This window comes from Sciurus vulgaris, assembly GCF_902686455.1.
Source record: "Sciurus vulgaris genome assembly, chromosome: 11".
NCBI classification, from domain to species: Eukaryota; Metazoa; Chordata; class Mammalia; order Rodentia; family Sciuridae; genus Sciurus; species Sciurus vulgaris.
In genome coordinates this window covers 552,272-568,043 of record NC_136472.1, presented here as the reverse complement: position 1 = coordinate 568,043, position 15,772 = coordinate 552,272, and the positions used below count along the sequence as shown (strand labels likewise).

General features: G+C 58.3%; 2 protein-coding genes and 1 long non-coding RNA gene across 3 annotated transcripts in view; 1 reads left to right on the top strand and 2 right to left on the bottom strand.

The window, feature by feature from the left end:
- Positions 1–112: 112 nt before the first annotated feature.
- LOC306640832 lies at positions 113–2,280 on the bottom strand. Its single transcript, XR_013757928.1, has 4 exons — positions 2,041–2,280; positions 1,802–1,947; positions 1,402–1,524; positions 113–379 (listed from the first exon to the last, which is right to left on the bottom strand). It is a non-coding gene; the product is annotated as an uncharacterized lncRNA (long non-coding RNA).
- Positions 2,281–3,667: 1,387 nt separating this feature from the next.
- On the bottom strand, positions 3,668–5,695 carry TMEM80 (transmembrane protein 80; the record flags this gene model as incomplete). Its single annotated transcript, XM_079101805.1, has 2 exons — positions 3,668–4,953; positions 5,515–5,695. The coding sequence occupies 2 exons, from the start codon at positions 5,693–5,695 to the stop codon at positions 4,706–4,708; spliced, it is 429 nt and encodes a 142-aa protein (XP_078957931.1). The 3' UTR covers positions 3,668–4,705.
- A 4,328-nt stretch (positions 5,696–10,023) lies between these two features.
- Positions 10,024–15,772, top strand: part of DEAF1 (DEAF1 transcription factor) — a gene marked incomplete at its 5' end in the record, with an annotated part of 29,611 nt that continues 23,862 nt past the window's right edge. Inside the window, 2 exon segments of the mRNA XM_079101804.1 lie at positions 10,024–10,312; positions 12,628–12,725. Of these exon segments, the coding sequence (XP_078957930.1) occupies positions 10,024–10,312; positions 12,628–12,725 (387 nt within the window).

The following is a 15,772-nucleotide window of genomic DNA, read 5'->3' as shown; positions in this document are numbered from 1 at the left end:
CTGCCTCCCAACAGATGTCACCAGCAAGGCTGTTCCTCCGACTTCAGTGTCTGGGTCTACCAAGGTGGGGCTCCAGCTTGGTATGGAGAGCTGAGGGAAAGGCTGGGGCCCCCCAGGACTTTCTGGTTAGGCTAGGTCTTGCTGGGGAGCACTCCCAGGAAATGTGGGGGGCTGGGGGCTTTGGTCACTGCCTCAGCCTGGCTACTGCTCTGTCCCTCCCACATGCCACAGGGGGCTTGGCCAGACTGCCCTGTCCACCTATCCGTGGAGAATGTGTGGAATGCTCATGACCTCAGTGGGTGAGTCTGAGTGTTTGCTTAATGGGATTCCTGGCAGGCTGAACCAAGGGCACTGGGCACGTGGGTCCAGGTACACACACCTGGGCAAAATGAGCACTCCAGACCCAAGCCTGCGGGCACACAGACGCACACAGGCTGGGTGGCACAGCCGTCCCCTTGGGGAGTCTAGGCTGGGATCTCAGGCCGAGTTGGAGGAGGCTGGGGCCACCTGCAGGCCTGTGAGAAGCCTGCCCCCCAGTGGGCTTTAGCTGGGGGGTGGGCAAGCCATGCCTGGGTGGAGATGGGGTTCCCAGCCCTGGCCTTGGCCCCTGGGCTTCAGGCTGCACTTTAGTTTTATGGAGGCCATTTTCCTGGTATAAAGGGAGAACCTAGCATGCCTGGGGACTGGTGGGTGGACACTGGAAGGAGGAGGCCCCAGCAGGGCAGGGAGGGTGGAGGAACTGGCTCCAAGTTCAAATTCCAGCTCCACATGCTGAGTGACCTTGGGGAGGGGTCAGCTTAGTCACCAGGGCTCCTGGCTGCCCTCATGGGAGCCAGGTGGGGCCCTGGAACAGGGCAGTCCCTCAGGCCCTCTATGACCTGGTCTGGGGAAAGCGTCCTGTCCAGGTGGGAGGGAGGAAGGGACAACTTGGAAACTCATGGTGGGGAGGAGTGTGCACTTGAGGAGACCTGGGTGGGCAGAGGGTGCAGAAGCCTGGCTGGATGGGAGCACTGGGCAACAGGACCTGGTGCTGGGCAGGTCCAGCAGAGGCCTGGCATAGGGTGGCACTGCAGATGGGTCGCCCCCAGCAGGGCCCCCTTCCTTATGCAGCAAGGACCGTGCACTGGGACAGGGACAGTGGTGGTCTGTGGGATGTGCTACTTCCTCCCCTGCCACCAGGGACACACTCACACAAAGGGGCAGCCTCAGCCCGCCTTGCCCAGCGACCAGGAACCCAAAGGCCCTGGTACCCACTCTCCAGGATGGGCCCAGCCTTCCTCCCCTCTGAGACTCCACACCTCAACTCTGACCAGCGACTGACCCAGCCTGATGCTGTCCCACCCTGGATTTCCTCCTGAGCTCAGTGCCCAGGAAGTGCCAGGGCCTGGGTTGTGTGCCCACCTTCAGGATCCTGCCCAGGAGGAGGCCTCAGCCGGTCGGCAGGATGGGAGAAGTTCCCTCGTCCCCCTTCTCCGGATGCAGGGATTCCTCCACCAAGCCCCAGGGCTGGGAGGGGGCCGGGACCTGGACCGGTGAGTCATCTGCCACTGGCTTAAAAATATCCCGGCGCCCCGGCCGCGCCCCGAGGACTGGCAGGCAGGGCCGAAGAGGACGGGTTCCTGGGCCGCAAGCCCCCGCAAGCCCCTGCGCCCCTGCGCCCGGCCGCCCCCAGCCTAGCCATACCCCAGCGCCGCAGGCGCCCAGCTGCCTCCCGGCCGGCCAGGGCCCCGCAGAGCCCCGCGGACCCATCGCCACTGGGGAAACTGAGGCCCAGGCGGATGAGCTCCTTGGCCGCGCTCACCTGCTCCCGGCAACCTGCGTCCGTTCTAGCTGTGGCCAGTCCCCGGTCGGTGTGTCCGCCAGTCTGTCCCCTCTCGGCAGGCCGCGCTAGCTCTCCGCGGGCGGGCGGTCGCTTCGCGGGGCGGGCAGGGCGGGGAGAAGACGAACCTGAGCGACAGGTTACCGAGTCACGGGAGCGGAGGGAGAGGCGGGGCGGCCGGACGCCCCTCCCCCGCCCGCCCGCCCGACGGGGCTGCTCGCCTGGGAGGCTGCGTGCGGGGCCGGAGCCCTCGCCGAGGGTCACTGCGAGCTGGCCTGCTGGGAGCAGCCCTGGGGCCACCTTGATGGGCTCCAGTTCAGGAGGGTCTGAGCCGCGCCCTGCCAGGTGACCCTAGCTTCACAGGTGGCACAGGGACAGGGCCCACTTCCTTTTCATCTGGTGCTTCGATGCTGGAGTAGAGGCATCAGTCTGTGAGTGAGGTCAGAGGTAGGAACCAGCAGAGACCCCACAGCCTAGCCCTCCAGTCCAGAAGTTCCTTAAGTTCCTCTTTCTGCTGCACCCCCAAAAGGTGGGAGTGTCCGTGGGTGGGACACCTGTGGCCTAGCCTCTCCTGTGTTCTTCTGGCCCTGTACTCATCAGGCTGTCTCCCCAGACCCCGCCCTGTGCAAGCCTGTTGCTCTGCCCAGGACAGGCGGGTTTGCACAGAGTGAGCGCTAAGGTTGGCTGGCCTTGAGGAAGTGAGGGGGTCAGAGACATCCTGGGCACATGCAGGGTCCCACAGGCTCCAGCTCTTGTCCCCAGGATGGGGGCAGTGGGAATGGGTGCTGTCAGTAAGGTGGGACTGTGGGGTCGCCCTGGAGGCCAGAGATGCCAGCAGCTCTGGCCTGCACTCAGTCACAGGCAAGCTTGGCAGAAAGGAGGCAGGAGTGGCCTTTGTCCTCTAGGCCCAGCACCTGCCGGAGTCCAGACAAGGCCTGGTTCCTGGTTCATAGCCTTTGTGGCTGGCCTCAGGAACCTGGCCCAGTGCTGTTCCACACGTGACCCCCTCCTGAACCAGCGTGCGGGTCAAGCACTCTGCCAGGCACAGGAGGGGCAGGCACACACCTGTGCCCTTGCCTTTCCTGGGCAGGGAGAGGAATGCGCAAAAGTGGGAAGTGGGCACTGCAGGGCCAGCTGGGCCAGTCCCCAAAGCCACTTTGGGCCAGCTGGACCTGTAGTGTTTATAGGTGGTGTGTGAACAGGTGACCACCCCTTTGTGTGGCCAGAGCGAGTGGGTGTCAGGGGCTCCCGGCCCAGGACCTGTTAGCTGGGAAGCCTTCCTGCCCAGTCTGCAAGGTGAGCACACAGCCCTCCTGGGCATCCTGGTTGTGGGTGCCCAGGCCACAGGGATGCTGAGAGCACTGGCCCTTTCCATGCCTGTGTGTGGATCTGCTGCATGGGCACAGTGAGCAGGAAAGCAGGTGTCCAGGCCACCCGAGGTTCACTGTGGCTTCTGGGGTCAGACCATGTCAGCTGAGGGGCCCTGGGTGAGGACAGGGCAGTGAGGCTGACCCTGGAGGTGGCTCAGCAGTACACAGAGGGAAGGGTGTTCTGACCAGGGCTGGGGTGGGTCTTGGGATGAGGTCATGAAGGAGCGAGTGGTGGGGGGGTGAGGGGCTTTTCTGCAGCAGAACCTGGGCAGGGTAAGCAGCTATAATCAGAAGAAATCCGTGCAGGTGCGAACATTTATTCACTTAACAACCGTGGTGACAACAAAGCCAGACACTGGGACATAGCATCATTCCAGACAGAAAACCAGACGGAGGCGAGCTGCCAGGAAGAGGGGCCAGGACCCTGACTGGCTCACTTGTTGCGTGGCGCGGGGATTGAACCCGGAGCTTGCTACCACTGAGCTACATTCCCAGCCCTTTTATTTCCCACGACAGGGTCTCACTAGGTTGGAGGCTAGCGGTGAACTCACCCAGTCCTCCTAACTCAGCCTGAGTCGCTGGGAAGACAAGCATGCCCCACGAACCTGGCAACCCTCTTTTCTAAATGTGCGTGTGCGCGTGTGCGCGTGTGCGCGTCTCTTTGTACTTTTCTTTAAGGAGCTGGGGATGGAACCCAGGGCCCTGCACAGGCATGACAAGTGCTCTACCACTGGGCCACAGCCCAGCCCAGTTAAGATACTTTTTAAAGAGCACTTATGCTCAAACTGCAAAAGAAAAAGTTGAAGGTGGGGTGGAATTCGTTCGTCTCATCCGAGTGCGACTGTACTGAAGTCCCCTGGTTCACTCAGACCCCATGGCTGGAGCTGCTCTCCAGCCTGGCCACTGCCCCCACAGCCTCGCTGCCCTGGACCTCAGAGGCACCCACGGGGAAGGGAGGGTGGTGGAGGTGAGAACCCGCAGCTGACTGGCCTGCTTGCTTTGCTCTTTTGTGGCCCCCTGTGCGTACCATTCTGCCCAGGCCTCACAGGCACCCAGGCACAGGGCTGCCACCTGGGGCTCTGGAGGAACTAGTGGCAGAGTGAGCCAGGCCCTTGACACATGAACTGGGCGGGGTAGGCAGTCGAGAGCCCGGGGACTGGCGGGAGCCCTGGACCACAGCGGCTGCTTCTCCAGGGTGCGCCAGGGGTTGTCGCTCTGGCAGCCTCTTCTCTGCAGGGCCTTTCCCTCCTCTGGCCCTGGTGGCCCCCTCCCAGGGCTTGAGTGGATTCCCCTGTGCTTCACACTCCATGGCTGTTCTCAACACCTGGGCCCCTAGGGGTTTGTTCTGCCCTAGTCCCAGCCCGACCCCAACAAAGACAATCAGCGAACTATCCAGAACCACCTCTGGCAAATCGGCAGGAGAAACACCACCCTGCTCGGCAGTGGGGGAGACTGCTGGGGCCCGGAAAGGCCCTGGAAGGGGTGGAGGAGGCAGCTGCAGAGGCCGAGCAGGCATCTACCTGAGGAAGGCTGCGATGGCCACCACCTGCAGGGCAGCCTCCAGGCCGTGGAGCACCAGCAGTCCAGCACTGAGGACAGCATCTGCCCAGAGCACCAGGGTCTGCCAGAGCAAGAAGTGGACGGAGAGAAGGCCGACGCCCACTGTGAGGGCCAGGCTGGCAGCCAGGGGCCCCTCAGCCTCTGTCAGGTTGCCACGTGTGCTGAAGAGCAAGCAGATGAGAGTGAGGCAGGGCAGAGGACATCAGCCCTGGGCAGGACCACCGCCCACTGAGCCTGCCGAGGCCAGCACAAACCACGGGACTGGGGAAACAGCTGGCTGTGGCCACCCCCAGGAGCTGGCCCTCTGGCCGTCTGTGGATCTGGTATCTGACTGCGCATCTGCCTCCTTTTCCTAACTCCAGGTGGGATCTGGAGGTACAGGTGTCTGCACAGTGTCCACACCTTCCAGGCAGCAGGGCACCTGGGCCTGAGCCTGATAGGGGAGGCTGGGGACCTGCCAGATCTCCCCAGGGACTGAGGGAAGCAGGTGGATGCGCAAGTATTCTGGAGCTCAGGCTCTGACAGGCTGTCTCATGATCTCCTGTGCTTCCAGATGGGAGCACGCCACCAGTATCACCTGTCCTGGGGACAGAGCTTCTGGACCAGGTAAATGATAGTGCAAGGCGATACTGAGCAGCACCTCCAGCACCTAGGCAACCGTCTGAATGAAGACCTCACCAAGAACTGCCCGGTGGGGTCACAGCTAAAGGTTCAGCGCTCGAGACGGCACCTGTCACAGCCAGTATGCATCCACCGCCAACTCACCCAGGCACAGCCGAGCTGCTTCCAGGACCCCCATCAGCAGGAGCAGAGTCAGGTCGAGGACCAGGCAGCGCCAAGGATAGCTGAAGACCTGACCTAGGACCAGGCAGACTCGGGTCAGCTCACGCAGCAGTGGGCTCCCGGGCAGCCCTCGCACTCCCGACTTACTCTTATAGGTGATCATGAGGAGTGTGGCCAGGAGGTACAGGGTGAAGTACAGCGAGCTCAGGTGAAAGAGTGCTTGAAGAGGAACGGAGGAGAGCTGGCGAGGGGTCAAGGGTCCACCAGCGGCAGACTGGGGCGCGCCCTCCCTGCCGCCCAAGCCAGCAGGGCTGGCGATGTCACCTGCCATATCAGCAGCAGGCCCTTTAGGCTCCTGCAGAAGGGCCCACAGGTGGCCATGGATACACAGCCGCTTGCTTTGCTCCCTGTAGGGGGCTTCCATCCCTCTGCAGCCCCCCCATGGGTGCAAGGGCCCCTCCCATCCCAGCAGAGCTCGAGGTCTGAACATCAGTGCTCGGTGGCTGCAGGGAGGGAGGTGGAGCCTCCACACACTAGGGTCACCCTGATTCTAGTTACGAGGGAGAACAAGGCGGCTTCTTCCATTTTACTTGGAGAAAGTCTATTTCTCTTTTGGGGGCAGCTAAATACCCACTAGCGATTTCCTGGGCTCTGGACACTTGACATTTATTTGTGCTGAGTCTAGGGGCACCTGCAGTGCGGGGCTTCACTTTTGCTACAGGAGTGCCTCGTGGCCCAGGGGGAGGCGAGGGCTCCCAGCTGAGCTGGTGGGTACGGAGCCCACATGTCCCATGGGAGGAAGTTCTGTCAGCTTTCCAAATCTGTCAGAGCTCCTCCTCAGAATGTGAGAGGAGAGGTGCAGCGTGGGAGGAGTGAATGGGCAGAGAACTGGCTGCAGGGGTCAGCAGTCCAGCCTCGTAGGGTCCCTGCAGGGACCAGTGCCGGCCTGGGCCAGCAGGATGCAGCAGCAGCAGGATACCCCCGCGGAGGAGCCTCTGCCTGGAAGAGAAAGGGTGGTCAGTGAGTCCTCCCAGAGTGCTTTCCTGGACCACTGGGCAACAGGGTCTTCGCATTCTACTTTATCTCATGTTCCGAGAAGGAAGCAACCATCACAGTGGGCCAGCAGCTAGGCCCTTGTCTCTCACACTTTAGGGAAGCAAACACCCCCCAAATAAAACCAAACGGCAGCTTCCTGTCCTGTGGTCTGTACATTTGCCTCAGGTGTGCAACACTGGATGGATGCCTTTTGTGACTTGTGAGAAATTGTTTTTCCCTGTGATCAGACATTCACTTTCCTCTGGAATTTTGTTTCCCCCAAATCTCTCCTCAGGAAGGAGAGAATTTTCTAAACTAGCCCTCTAGTTGTGCAGCCCCTTGGGCCAGCCCCACTCCCACGGTGCTCCTGGTTTCTGTCTTGGGATGACACAAGGGGCATGAGGGAAGCTTTTTAGTCCTACTCTGAGGTGCTGAGCTCAAAGACCCCACTGCCTTGCCCCTGGATGGACCATGGCCTGGCTAGACTGCCCGTCTGAAGAGGCTCACACCGGTGCTGCCATGATACAGCACAGACGTCTCCATGTGTGTGTGCACACCTATGAAAATTTAGAATTTGGACCAAGTCTTCTGTAAATAAGCTGTACTGCCAGGCAGCACCTGGGCCCAGACTGTCTTCTGTGCCATTTCCTCTTTAGTCCCAGGGAGGGCAAGAGAGAAGCCCAGGCTTAGTGAGTTTTGTGGGTGATCTAACTTCTTGGGCAGACCAGGACTCTTTGTGCCAGAGCTGTGGACTCTAAAGAGGGCAAGAGTCAGACACTGGTCCACACAGGACATTAGTGACATGCTCCAGGCAGGCTCCCAGCAGATACATGTGGGAGCAGTAAGTCAAGACAGGGTGAAGGCATGGCACTTCGCTTCAGCAAGACTATGCAAACCTGATATGTTCTTTTCCAAGCCCCAGCCACACTAGGCTACCTAGATCATTATTTGGGTTGGTTTCATGTTAATTGGGGTTCTCCTCCCTCCTGATTCTTCTCTTAGAGTTAGTGTCAGGGCTAGGGGTGTGGCTCAGTGGTAGAGCACTTGTCTACCATGAGCAAGACCCAATCCCTGGCACTGTAAAAAAATACAAAACCAAACCAAACCAAACCAAACCAAACCAAACAATTATTCCAAACATTTCAGGCATCAAGTGTATCTGCTAGTTGCCTGATGTTAGACTGAAATGGTGGTTCTTAGGGGAAAATGCGTACAAAAGTCCAAGGGACAGAGCACTGACAGCACAAAGGCAGCTAACATCAAGTGTGCATTGTTTCTGACCTACAGAAGTTCATCTTGACAGCTTTGGTTTTGGGACTCAACACTTTTGTCAATGATTTACTGTAATCACAATGCGGCTACCAACAGGTTCAAGGTGGAAGTAAAGAGGACAAATATTTTTCCCTGATGTGATAGATAAGGTTGGGAACAACTGGTATAAACTTGTCTTTATAAAAACATTTTTTTTGCATTGCTGGAGATGGAACCCAGGGCCTCCTATATGCTAGGCAAGTGCTCTACCACTGATCTGCACCCCCAACTCAAAACTGAACATTTTAGCAAATGAAAACACACAAACCTAACTAACTGGCAGAGGATTTCCACAGACAGGGTTTGGCAATGTGGAGCCTGTGTATCAAGAGAACTTTGGGTCAGAGCACCCATGACAGACAGCTGCTCTCTGCAGGTGGCCCAGCGCTCTGCAGCAGGGAGCTCACAGCCCTGAGGGCACGCTGCTCTAAAGCTGTAACACACAGCAATCCAAGGCCCCCAGCCCCCCACTCAGGGGCTTCCTTTTTATCACAGAAGTTAGTTAGGTTATGCGGGAATCACAGCTAGTCCCAGATCTGGTGGTGAGTACCTTCATAGACAGCCACAGGTGTTGCAGGTGCTGGCAGGCCACAGTGGCCCCAGCCTACAAGCCTGGTGTACTGCAACCCAGCAACACACCCACAATTTGTCCACAAAGGGATGGACACACAAGACTGCACTGGCTGTGAGAGCTTCTCACCTAGGCTGACGCCCTGGTCCAGCCAGCTCACGTGCCCTCTTGCCCAGGGACTCCCAGGGCCAGGGGTGCACGGGCTCCTGGGCTTCAGATGCTACTGGCAGTGGGGGCCACAGCTGTCTCCTGCTGCCCTTGCCTCCCAGTGTGTCACAGATGTGCACATGGTCGTGCCAGGAGTGAGCTGCAGGTGTGCCCAGGGGGTGCTGGGGTCAGCCACAGGTGAGTGGCAGGTGTGCCGTGGGTGCTGAAGTGAGCTGCAGGTGTGCCCGGGGGTTCTGGGGTGAGCGGCAGGTGTGCGGGGCGGGGGAGTGCCGGGGTCAGCCACAGGTGAGTGGCAGGTGTGCCCGGGGGTGCCGGGGTCAGCCACAGGTGAGCGGCAGGGTGCCATGGGGGTGCTGAAGTGAGCTGCAGGTGGGCCGGGGGTGCCGGGGTCAGTCACCGGTGAGCGGCAGGGCCGTGGGGGTGCCGGGGTGAGCCGCAGGAGTGCCCGGGGGTGCTGGGGTCAGCCACAGGTGAGCGGCAGGGTGCCATGGGGGTGCTGAAGTGAGCGGCAGGAGTGCCCGGGGGTGCTGGGGTGCCCAAGCGAGCGGGACCACGCCGCGTCCCGCCGCGGGGGCTCCGCTCGCCGCGGTCGGCATCCGGAATTCAGACCGAGGGGCCCATGGCCTCCAGGGCCCGGCAGCCAAGGCGCCGCACCAGCCCGAAGGGCTCCGCGCGGCGGCAGCGCCGAGACAGCGACAAGGAGCGGCCGCGGCCGCGGCCCCGCCCGCCTCACCTGGGCGCGCGGCCGCCATCTTGCCGCCGAGTCCGCCGCGATCCCGGCAGCCCCCGGGCCGCGCCCTCCCGCCATCTTCGCTCCTCCCGCCGCGCCCGGAGCTAGCGTCCGATCGCGGCCGAGCCCGAGTCGCCCGTCCGGCAGCGCTCGGGCGCTTTCGGACAGGAGGAGGCGGGCGCAGCGGCTCGGCGGACTGGGGCTCGGGCGCGCTCGGGGGAGCTCGGCTCGGCCTCGGGCCGGCTCGGCTTCCGGGGGCGGACAGGGCCGGGGCCGCGAGGCTCTCTCCGCGAGGCCGACCTGCAGCGGAGGCCGGCGAGAGTCGGTCCGGAGCCTGCGGAGCCCGCCGGCCGGCCAAAACAGCCGGCTCGGGCTCCGGGGCAGGAGGGAGAGCGCGCTCGGGAACTCTCGCGCGGCCTCGGAGCCCTTCGGGCCGACTCGGCTCCACCCTTCGGGTAACTTCGGCCCTCCTCGACTCCAGACTCTGGGCTTCGGCTCGGCTCGGCTCGGCTCGGGCTTGGCTGCGGCTGGGCTCCGCTTCGGCCCCGGCTCGGGCGGCGACTTCGGGTGGCCTCGGCCCGGCTCGGGCGGACTCTTCGGCCCCCACTTCGGGCTCGGCGCCCGGCGCTTCGGGCGGCTCCGGTCGGCGCCTTCGGGCGGGCTCGGCGGAGTCCGGATGGAGGATTCGGACTCGGCGGCAAAGCAGCTGGGCCTGGCCGAGGCGGCAGCGGTGGCGGCCGCGGCCGCTGTGGCGGCGGCGGCCGCGGCCGCGGCGGGAGGAGAGGCGGAGGAGCCGGTGCTGAGCAGGGACGAGGACTCAGAGGAGGACGCGGACTCGGAGGCGGAGCGCGAGACGCGGCGGGTCACGGCCGTGGCGGTGATGGCGGCCGAGCCCGGGCACATGGACATGGGCGCCGAGGCCCTGCCTGGCCCTGACGAGGCCGCCGCCGCCGCCGCCTTCGCAGGCAAGTGCGCCCGAGCCCGCTGGCCTCGCGCCTCTCCAGTTCCCGCGCATCGCCGGTTCCCTCGCACCTGCCTTGAGCAGCTTCCTGGTGCACATGCCCTGTACACCTGCGCTCCTCCACCGTCCTGGCCCTGCTCTGCATGCATGCCTGCTCCCATGTGTGTCACTGCTGGTCTTCATTTTGTGCCCCTTCTAGAACCTTCTCAACACCTGCCTCCTGCCCTTTCTGCCCTCTCGGTCCACCTGGGAGCTGGTGGCATAGGATGAGCAGACTTGGATTACGTCTTGGAGGAGACCCAGGCAAATGGGCATGTCCAGTTGCCTGGAATGCTCCAAGTGTTCAGGACCAGTTCAGGTGCCATTTGAGCATGGTGGATCAGGAGAGTCCCCATCCAGCTTGGCAAGGCTGGGGTCTTCCAGAGGCAACAGTGCCTGACTCAACTAGCAGTAGCCCACGAATCTCCTGGGCAGGCGTCTTCCTGGCTGCCTTTCCTGTACACGGCTTTTCCTCCTGCATTGCCAAGTTCTCGTTTGTGCTGCTCTTAGTTTCTTGACACACAGCATCCTGGATCCAGGTTCTGTAGCACAGGGAGCCTTGAGCTTTGCAGCATCACCTTGTGGAGGTAGTGCAGCCCCAGGGTGCCCTCTGCAGTCAACTGTCCCTGCCCCACCCTCTACCCCTGTGGAGCATCAGGTCCCTTCCCAGTTGGAGCTCCCAGGTGTCCCAGGAGGACTTGCAGGTGATGCTGAAATCCTGGAGGAGCACTGTTTTGCTGCTCTTGGTGCATCCTGAGGAGCTCTTTAGGTTTGGGGCATGACACCTGTCTTTGCTGTATGGGTCGTGTGAGAGCTCTGACCATCAGCTCTGGTTGGTTCAGCTCCATTGGGTTGCGGAGGGCACAGTTTCACTGGCCCAGTGTTGCTGGTCTCCAGTGATCTGTCAAACTGCTCCCAGGAGTGAGGAGAACTCATGGAATTCTTGGTGCTGTCCTGTGTGAACTCTGGATTGGCATTGGGATTTGGCCACAAAATTTTTGTCCCTTTTTTGCATATTTTTTTGAATGTAGAAAAGAACTATGATGCCATTCATCATATTAGAGAAATATGTCTATGTTGTATGTTTATTCTGCTTTTGTGTGTGTGTGTGTGTGAGTGTGTGTGTGTGTATGTTTTGCTGGTGATAGAACCTAGCACATGCCAGGCAAGTGCTTTGCCACTGAGCCACGCCCCAGCTTTTTTGCATAATTTTATAGTTGTGTTTTGATGTGTCAGCTTTTTTTTTTTTTTTTTTTTTGTTAAGAGATACAAAAATCAGATAACGCTCAGGTTTAAGCAATGTGGGCAGACAGGTTACCCGTCTGGAGCCACCTTTGGGCACATGGCTACTTGAGCTGTCTTCAGGCTTGTATCCAGACTTGGGTCCTCAACTCAAGTAGTTGGCTCATTTCTGGCTCAGTGGTGAGGATGAGTTAGCTGCCCCAATGTGGTCTGGGATATTGTGGTGCAGGTGGGTGGGTGTGGTTCATGGAGGGAGCAGGACTCAGCATCATTTGAGCACCTGCTACATGCCAGAGACTGCCCCGGGCATAGACTATTCTAGAGCCTAGGCAACAGAAGGCACCACTTACCTTTGCAGAGGTGGGGAGGGAAGGTCTGAAGGGCATTGCAAAGAACACAGCCCAGACACAGGAGCCATGTGGCCTGTCTGGATGATGGTGGTGGCAGGGGTACAACAGACCTTTTTGGACCCCTTCTGTGTGTTGGGACTTCTGGGAGGACCTACCCAGATTAAAGGGCCAACCTCCACATCAGAGGGGGTGGGCATGACAGGTCAGTGTGCTTCTCAGGAGGAAGATTGCTGGGGAAGACCTGGAGACCTCAGCAGAGGTAGTGAGCATGGGACTGTGGTCTCCTCCTGGAGGGGCTGGAGCTGAGGCAGTGGAGGGACCAGAGGGACGAGGCCAGACTTGAGGGTGCTCTCTGTTGTTGGAGTGGGAGGCATCCCTAGAGGCCAAGGCTGAGGAGGTGTAGGCAGGGCTGATCTGTGGCATTGGCCTCTTTACAGAGGGAGGCAGCCCAGTGGTGTGATAGAGCTGGGGCTGACTGGGGCAGGAAAGGCCTTGCTGGGAGCGACAGCTTTCCTTCTCCTGGAGCATAGGTGGTTTGGGCATGGACTGGACAATTCCCCTGTGTATTTCTGTGAGAGAACCCTGGTTCCAGAGCTGGAACACACCATGCCAGGTAGCAGTGCTTCATGCCTCTGTGTTGGGACCCTTGACCTGCCTTGTTTGTGAAGTGAGATTTCTCCTATTGCAGAAGTGACCACGGTGACGGTGGCCAATGTGGGGACCTCTGCAGACAACGTCTTCACAACATCGGTGGCAAATGCGGCCTCCATCTCAGGACATGTCCTGGTAAGCTCTTAGGTGTGGCAGGTGGCTCATGCTACACATGGCACCTTGGGCTTTATGCAGCCTGATCACAAGTCCTTCCTGGGGCTTAGTGCTCAAGAGCCTGGAGCTGGACTTGGGGAGATCAGAGAGGAGGCTGCTACCCTGGAGACCAGCCAGAAACTCCAACCTGAGCTGAGGGCCTTGTGCTTGCCTTACTTCTCCAAAAAGGAAGGCACACAGCAGGCCTGACTCTGGGAAGCATAAACCATGAGGCCTTGCAGCCTGCGGCAGGTCTAGCCAGTGGCTGGCCCACTTGCTCAGCTTGTCTACGAGGTTCCACGGAATTGGGTGCCTCCCAGTCCTGCTCTCCTGGCTTACCCTGCCTGCCCACTCACTCCCGCAGGTCTTGTTGCCCTTCCTCATGAGCCATGGGAGCCAGTCCTGCTCCACGTGATACCTGTGCCCAAGTTCTCAGCCCTTCCTTGGTTCTGCTTTCTGTTTGAGGCCTTCAGAGAGCTAGGTGGTCTGGTTGGACAGGTCTTGGCACAGGCCGCAGATGCTGGGAGGACAGGTCTTCAGAAGGGGGCTGCTTTCAGGGAGCACGTTTATGCTTAGCCTTACAGATACGCAGATGCTTTGCTGGGGCCGTGCAGACTTGGGCCTGGCTTTCCTTGTTCATGGCTCTGTCTTTAAAGGAGCTGGGGTCTCCAGGTGCTTTACACAGCTGTTTCACTGCTGCGACTAAAAGATCTGACCAGAAGAATTGTATAGGAGGAAAAGTTTGGGGCTCGTGGTTTCAGTGGTCTTAGTCCACAGAAGGCTGGTCCATTTCTTGGGGCTTGAGATGGCAGAACATCAGGGTGGAAGAGTATGGCAGAGGGAAGCAGCTCACATGATCAGAAAGCAGAGGGAGAGTCCACTCACCAGATACAAATATATACCCCAAAGTCAATTCCCAGTTCCCACCTCCTCTGAACACACTTTGCCACTCAGTTAATCCCTATTGGGATTAATTCACTGATTGGGTTAAGACTCTTACACCCCAATCATTGCTCTTTTTGAATTGTCTCCCATGTGAGTTTTGAGGGACACCACATCTAAACCATAACATCCCACTCCTGGCCCCCCAAAGCTCACACTCATCCAACAATGCAAAATATATTAGTCCGTTCCCAAGAGTCCCCATAGTCTCAACAGTTCTAAGATTGCTCAAAGTCCAAAGTCTTCTCTGAGGCTCAAGGCAATCTTGCATTGTGAGTGCCTGTAAAATTAAAGACAGTTTATAAGTATCTAATACATAATGGTACAGAGTAAACATTTCCATTCATAAAAATAGGGTCACAGAAAAAGAGATAGGACCAAAGCAAGACCGAAATCCAGCTGGGCAAACAAGTCCTGTAGCTCCATATCCAGCACCTAGGGCACATGGCATCGTCCTCTCTAAGGGTTTGCGTAGCTCCACGCCCGTGGTCTTGCTGGCTGCAGCTCAAGTGGCCTCTGCTCCATTCCTGCAGCTTTCCTAGGATGATGCCCTACATTTGTGGCATCTCTTAATCTTGGGGGTCTTCACTGCAGCTTCAGCTTCCTCCTCACATCTCCACACTCTGTCTTCTCAGGGAGTGCCCACAGGGACTCTGACCCTGCTGCACTTTGCCCGTTCTCCCAGGCCCTCTGTTGAAATCTTGGTGGAATCCTCCATGAACCCTAACTCCAGCATCCTGCATTCCTGTAAAATCAGTACCACGTGGTTGATACCAAGATCTGCTGCAATCTCCAGCAATAGCCAAGCCCTCCAAGGACCTTGGCAGCGGCAGCCTCTGAGTTCCTGGGTGGCTGAGCATGTTGAAAAAACTTCCTAGGCCCCCTTGTGCAAGAAGGGTGCCCCACTGGCCTCTTCTCCAGAGAAATTTCACCTTTACTCCCCTGAGCCTGAGATGGGTGTTGTCCTGCCAGCTCCAAGATGCCCTCAAGCCATTTTTCTTATTGTCTCTAGGCAAAGTCTTTAGTATTTCTCTAGTGGTGTTGATGTCTTTAACACCTGCAACTTCCTTAGCCCTAATTTTACTTCAGCCTTTCAAGTCCACATTTTCCAAATCTTTCTGCTCCTGGTTATCACAATAAATTTGGTTAAAAGCTGCCAGCAATACCCATGCCACTTCCTGAATGCTATGCTGCCTAGAAATTTCTTCTGCTAGCTTAAGAAATCTATTGCTTTTAAAATCAGCCTCACAGAGTCTCAGGCCATGAGCAAAATGCAGACAACTTCTCGGCTAGAACATAACACAAATGTCCTCTACTCCAAATTCCAATAGAGTTTTCCTGTTTTAAACCCTCTTGAGCCCTGTCTTCACTGTTCACAGTCCTGTTGGCATTCTGGTCTTCTGAGCTACCACCCTAATTGGCCATTAATCTCCGCTTACAACAACCTAAAGCATTTCAGTTTGATTGAACATCTCAAAATTCCTCCCACCAATTCCAAAAAACTCAAAAAACTTTTGAACCACACAGTCAGGTTAGGCACCGCAATGACCTCACTTCTCAATACCAATTTCTGTTTTAGTCAGCTTTTTTGCTGCTGTGACTAAGACCTGACCAGCACAATTGTAGAGGAAGAAAAGGTTTATTCAGGGGCTCATGGTTTCAGAGGTCTCCATCCAGAGACAGAAGACTCCATTTCTTAGGGCTGGAGGTAAGGCAGACCATCATGGTGGAAAAGTGTGGCAGAGGGTAACAGCCCACATAATGATCAGAAAGCAGAGGGAGAGATCTCCACTTACCACTCCACTTTTGAGATACAAATCTATACCCCAAAGTCACAGCCCTGATGCCCACCTCTGCTAGCCACACACCACCTGCCTTTAGTTACACTCAATTAATCCCATCAGGGATTAACTGATTGGGTTAAGAACTTTTTTTTTTTTTTTTAAATACATTTTTTAGTTGTAGGTGGACACAGTGCCTTTTTTTTAATGTGGTGCTGAGGATCGAACCCAGGGCTTCATGCATACTAGGCGAATGCACTATCACTGAGCCACAACCCCAGCCGAAGGGGTTAAGACTTACAATCC